This window comes from Otolemur garnettii, unplaced genomic scaffold (assembly GCF_000181295.1).
Source record: "Otolemur garnettii isolate 467f Iridium unplaced genomic scaffold, OtoGar3 scaffold00107, whole genome shotgun sequence".
NCBI lineage: Eukaryota > Metazoa > Chordata > Mammalia > Primates > Galagidae > Otolemur > Otolemur garnettii.
The window spans coordinates 3192142-3197759 of record NW_003852502.1 but is presented as its reverse complement, the minus strand read 5'-3'; the positions used below and the strand labels follow the sequence as shown (position 1 = coordinate 3197759).

Here is a 5618-nt window from a genome sequence, read left to right as displayed (position 1 = left end):
ATCAAATGATAACATTCCCTAATCCACCATAGCAGCAAGGAAGCAGAAGGCTTAGTTCTACTTGTTCCTTAACTGTACCTGCTGAATAGACTCTGAAGTGAAATGTTTTGGTACAAGTTACCAACCAATTAAATTAGCTTTTGCTTTTTCAGTCAACTTTCGGACTCGTCCTCTGCTAGAAGTTCCAAAAGTCAAAGAGGTGTCTTCGAACAGCAGCTGCCTTTGCTCCTCCTCAGAGTCATCCTCGTTATAGAAAGCCGTCCTTCGACCTTGGTTTCTAGTTCTCATGTGGGGTTCAGAGCCTTTGAGTTCTTCAAACTCTTCTTCCTCATCTACAGGATCATCGGTCTTTTTCCGGTTACTTCTCCTTAGCACTTTGACATTTGGAGCAACTATAAGATCCGCATCTAGCTTTTGCGTCTTCATCTTCCTTTTGGGTTTTCTGCCTCCACGACTCTTCTTCTGTGACAAATCCTCCTTTACAATGTTAGTTTCGGAAAGAAAACTGCATGTCGCAGAAGGAACCACTTCCTCTCTGACGGGATGCATATTATTTTGCTCTGAACTTTCTGGCTTTGCATACTGCAGCTTTTTCGGCTTTCTACCCCTTTTCTTGTGTATGACTTCACCACTGTTGGGATTAACTTCTACCTTAGGCTTCCTTCCAGGTCCTCTCTTCCCAAGCTTTGCCGGCTGCCCTCCATGGCCATTTACTTGAATAGTTCCTGATACAAGGGCATTGTTCTTGCAATCTCCTAAAAGAGAACAACAGTATACTTAAAACATGGAATTCAAAGGGTTCCTACTCCTAATACCTTTACTGAACATTCTAATGGGTGACAGCACTGTCTTCATTACACAAAATGACCACATTTATTTGTACAGAGTTTAATAATAACAAAGCATTTTATTGCTTAAGTCATTTTTTATCCCCCTCACTTAGTAGCCCTTGATAGAGTGTTCTTGTGTCACAGCTCACAGCAACCTCAAACTCTTAAAGCAATCTCCTTGCCTCAGCCTCCTGAGTAGCTGGGACTACAGGCGCCTGCCACAACGCCTGGCTATTTTTTAAGACAAGGTCTTGCTCTGGCTCAGGGAGGTCTGGAACCTGTGAACTGAGAAAATCTACCTCCCTCGGTCTCCCAGAGAGCCAGGATTACAGGCGTGGGTCACCACACCGGGCCTTGTTTAAACTCATTCAACACAGGTGTTTTTGGATTCTTATCTTTAAGCAGCTTAATTATGGAAAATAATCTTAATATATTAAAATTCATGACCTTTTAACTTGGTAGTTTGAACAAATAAGCATATTAATTCCCTCTGCTTTTCTCTATCATTCTATCAACAAGGGAAGAAAGAATAAGAGACTAGAATGAAATAATTCCAACTCCTACTAATCTCCTTTGAATATGACAGTAATTTCTCTGACTTCAGGAGCATCTAAGTATTTCCTTAGATTCCCTGGAAATATGAAGAATGACCCCTACTAATTCTGCAAAGGGTTTGGGAGCACATCTGGGGGAATAATTTGTATCAGTTAGTCTCTGTAAAAACTACCATGGCTTTGGGCGGTGCCTGTGGCTCAAAGGAGTAAGGCGCTGGCCCATAATGCTGGAGGTGGTAGGTTCAAACCCAGCCCCCGCCAAAAAAAAAAAAAAAAAAAAAAAAACCACTACCATGGCTTTAACATTTCTCATTTCTCCTAGCTGTGAGAGTAGAAGAAAGTTACTCTGGATCACGAACTTTGTCGTTGGAACTGTTGAAAGAGGATGGTACTTTTTTCTTCACAGGCCCTTTTAACAGTACCATTTCCTTATTTAACTAAATAAATTATTCATGTATAATCATAAAACTGATTGCCTATATTGATCAAAACCACTTTGTATACCACCATTATCATGATTAAAATCACACTGTAACAAACTCCATGATAAAGGTCATTATGCTTTATAAAAAAATAAAGTCTGTAGATCCTGGAGGCCGTGAACCGTAGTCTGCAGTGAAAACGCTGCTACGGCCCCTCTGGATGAAGAGAACGGACGCCGTGTGCGCTGCATTCCCACGTGCTCTCTCTGTCCTGCACAGGGCTGACTTTTTTTGGTCTGATTATAGCATATGACTTGCAATGCAGTATTTTTAAGGAAATTGATACAGAGAGGAAAACTGCTTTTAAAGAGAATACTTCTTTACAATGGCATAATTTTTAGTTATGAGTTTGAACTGTACTTTGTAAATAGTAAGGAAAAAGTAGTCAAAAGACTCACCAAAGGCTGGAGAGAGTAGCAGAGGGACAAGACAAACCCCTCATTTCCTGAACCCCATGGTACAAAAGACTAGTGGTCTCATCTTTAGATTTTCTGTAACCATGTGTGTTTGGGAGGTGTGGAGAAGGGAGAAACACAGCCATGCACATCAAGGACTTTCGTATTTGCTACCAAACAATCGTACTTCAATTGTCTGAGGATTCTGTGTATTTCTTTTTTATTTTACATTAAAACTACCGACCAGAGTTCTAAATGTCCAACAGAAGTACCCACTGTCGAAGTTCTACAGATAGGCTTCAAGGACGCCATGAACTCTTTGAAATGTTCCAAAATTTTGTGTGAATATGCCCATATGCATTTTTCTGGGGAAAGAATATAGGTTTCATCGACTTTACAAAACAATACATAAACTAAAAAAATAAGTAGAACTATGTAGCTTTCTTAAAAAGGAATTTAGAAGTTAAAAAATAAAAGTTCAAAAACCCAATGATCTGGCTTTCTGTTGTCCAATGAGGCAGCCACTCACCAAGTGGCTACTTAGCAGTTGAAACAGAGTTACACAACTGTGAAACAGAATTTTTAATTAAATTCCAATTTGAATACTGAAGCACTATACATTAAAAATATTGATATTTTGAATTAACATTTTAGAAATAATAGGGTAAATAAAATATATTTTTAAAATTAATTTTCCCTATTTGTTTTTACTAGAGATGATGACTAAAAAATTTGAAATTACATATGTGGCTAAGATTTTTTTTTCCATTGGATAGCACTGTTCTTGATTCTAACAGTTAATTCAGGTGTCACCATTTACAGTAAGTCACAGTTAATGAGTTATTTAATAGTTAATAATCATATTTCTACTGTATTGGTAACTCCTAAGTACTTGTAATACTCAAACGCTATAAATCAAATTGGCTATGAGGCCAGACCTCTTTTATTGTAATGCTAGAACCAATCTGCCAGGTACATTTGATTTTTCGAGGATTCTAGAGTGACAGAGCAAGGCCAATGTACTATTCAAAACCTTAAATTCACTTCAGAAAGGAGACAGATATAAAAAAATGCAAAACAGTCATCTGCAAAGTCATTTATTTAGTCACATACTTATTACCCATTATAAATAGTGATAAAAAGTGAACACAGGAGCCTAGAGATCTGTGAAAAAGAATAATTCCATAACTATTGTTAAGTATCACAAAGGTAATGAATAGGGAGTCTGGGAACACAAAGAATGAAGAGCCTGGTTCCGCGGCTTCCTAGAGATGATACTTCAAGTAAGACAAGAAGGATAACACAGGAGACCACTAAGCCAGGAGGAGATAATGACATTCGAAGAAGGAAGAAAAGCACAAAGATACTGAGGGACTTCCAAGTGGTTTAGGATGGCTGACATAGAAAGGGGAGAAAGGAAGGAAGGAAACCTGGAATGTTAGGTTTCCAAAAAAATTTTTAAATCTGATTGCACACATAATTTGAAGGAAAGGAGGGTTTTCAATTGTGTGTATGTGTGTGCACATACACAAGTGCACAAGAACTAGAAACAGGAAGATCACTGTGGCTGCAATATAGGAGATGATAGACCGGATAAGAAAGGATTGAAAAGGCAGGCAGGCAGATCAGTTAGGAAACTACACAACAGTCTAGGCAAGAAATTATGTAAGTGGCTTGAATTAAGGCCATGGAAGTGAGAAAGGAGAGATTTAAGAGATGTTACAGAGAAAGGACACTAACAACTGCTGAAGAGATTCTGTTGAAAAGAAGGCTAGGCTCGGCGCCTATAGCTCAACCAGCTAAGGCGCCAGCCACGTACACCTAAGGTGGCAGGTTCGAATCCCCAGCCCGGACCCGCCAAAAAACAACAATGACGGCTGCAACCAAAAAATGGCCTGGCGCTGTGGTGGGCACCTGTGGTCCCAGCTACTTGGGAGGCGGAGGCAGGAGACTTGCTTGAGCCCAGGAGTTGGAGGTTGCTGTGAGCTGTGATGCCACAGCACTCTACCCAGGGGAACAGCTTGAGGCTCTGTCTCAAAAAAAAAAAGAAAAAAAAAGAAAAGAAAAGAAGGCTAGGAAGACTCCCCTATTTTAAGCTTATGCGTACGTGGGTATATCCTAATACCATTAACGGAAATAAGGACATTTTAGTATGGAGAAATAAAATTTTGTATTTGGTTTCTGGGGAAAACAAAAGGAAATGTCTTAGATACACTGCAAAGTCATGAAACAAAATTACTGTCAAGATTGTTTTAACGTATCATACAGTACGGTTTTTTACGTTTGCCAAGTTTCAACCCATAAAGACTTTACAACAAAAATCTACAGTTGAAAGAACTTGGAAATATAACTAACTGTAAGGGATCAACAGTTGTATTCTAGAATACAGGCCTGACTGCAGGTAACCCTGACAAAGGTCAGTGAGTTGTTATATTTTGTGATCTAATAACAACTTAAACATTTTTCTAGAGAAGTAAAGAATGCTATTTTGGGTTAACACCCCAACTAAATTTAAACTTTGAGGATATATACTTCCAATTTAGACTTTGTAAATGATGAAGTTAGAAACTATTTTCCAATATTAAAAGCCTTTAATTCAAGAATCTGTTATTTCCATATAGTGAGTTTTTCTTATCTTTTTAGTAACAAGACAGTTTGCTTTCAACATAAAGCTGCAAATTTACATGTCCTACTACATTTTTCAAGTAATACAGACCGTGTGACTTATAAATGGGAAACCTGAAAAGTGGTTGGTTATAAATACTACCTCCAACAATAACATCACTTGTAAGAAGCACATGAAAGACACGAAGAAAACTTTACCTTGTTCAATGACGGCTGATGACTTTGACAGAGTAGACGACTTGGAGAGTACAGGGGACTTCATTTTACGTTTGACTGGCTTTTCCTTTTCCATGTTTTCTTTCATGGAATTATTCCTAGTGCCATGGCTACAATTGGATTGACCAGGACTTGAAAGAGTATTCAAGGCTTTGGAATGTTTTACGGAATTCTCTAGGACTGAAACACAGATGCAAAAGATTAAAACCTAAGAGTTACTGAACTTAAAAAGAAGAAAGACGATTAGGACTGTTTTTAATCTAAGTTGTTTAAATTAGCCAAGAGTACGAAACCTTGCTTAAAACTTTCTTAGAAAATCTATCTTCTAACAGGAAAAAGTACATATACCTAGAAACTCTTAACAGTTTTAGCATACTTAGAAACTATCCAGTCACTAAAAGATTTTGAAGGCTAGTCTAGGCAAACTGCTATAGGTCTGGGCCTTAAGATTTAAATTTAAGCAGTCTGGATCAAAGTTGACATTTTCAAGCATTATTCTATTCTTTTTTTTTTTTT

The 5618-nt window shown here is 38.0% G+C and overlaps 1 protein-coding gene across 2 annotated transcripts in view; it reads right to left on the bottom strand.

Moving 5' to 3' along the window:
• Nucleotides 1–5618, bottom strand: part of PHIP (pleckstrin homology domain interacting protein) — a 137520-nt gene continuing 131902 nt past the window's right edge. For both annotated transcript variants that reach the window (XM_012809525.2, XM_023517264.1), the window contains exons 36-37: nucleotides 5085–5282; nucleotides 1–755 (exon numbers count right to left, since the gene is read on the bottom strand). In XM_012809525.2, the coding sequence (XP_012664979.1) occupies nucleotides 118–755; nucleotides 5085–5282 (836 nt within the window). In that variant the 3' untranslated portion in view covers nucleotides 1–117. The remainder of the gene's footprint in view (nucleotides 756–5084; nucleotides 5283–5618) is intronic.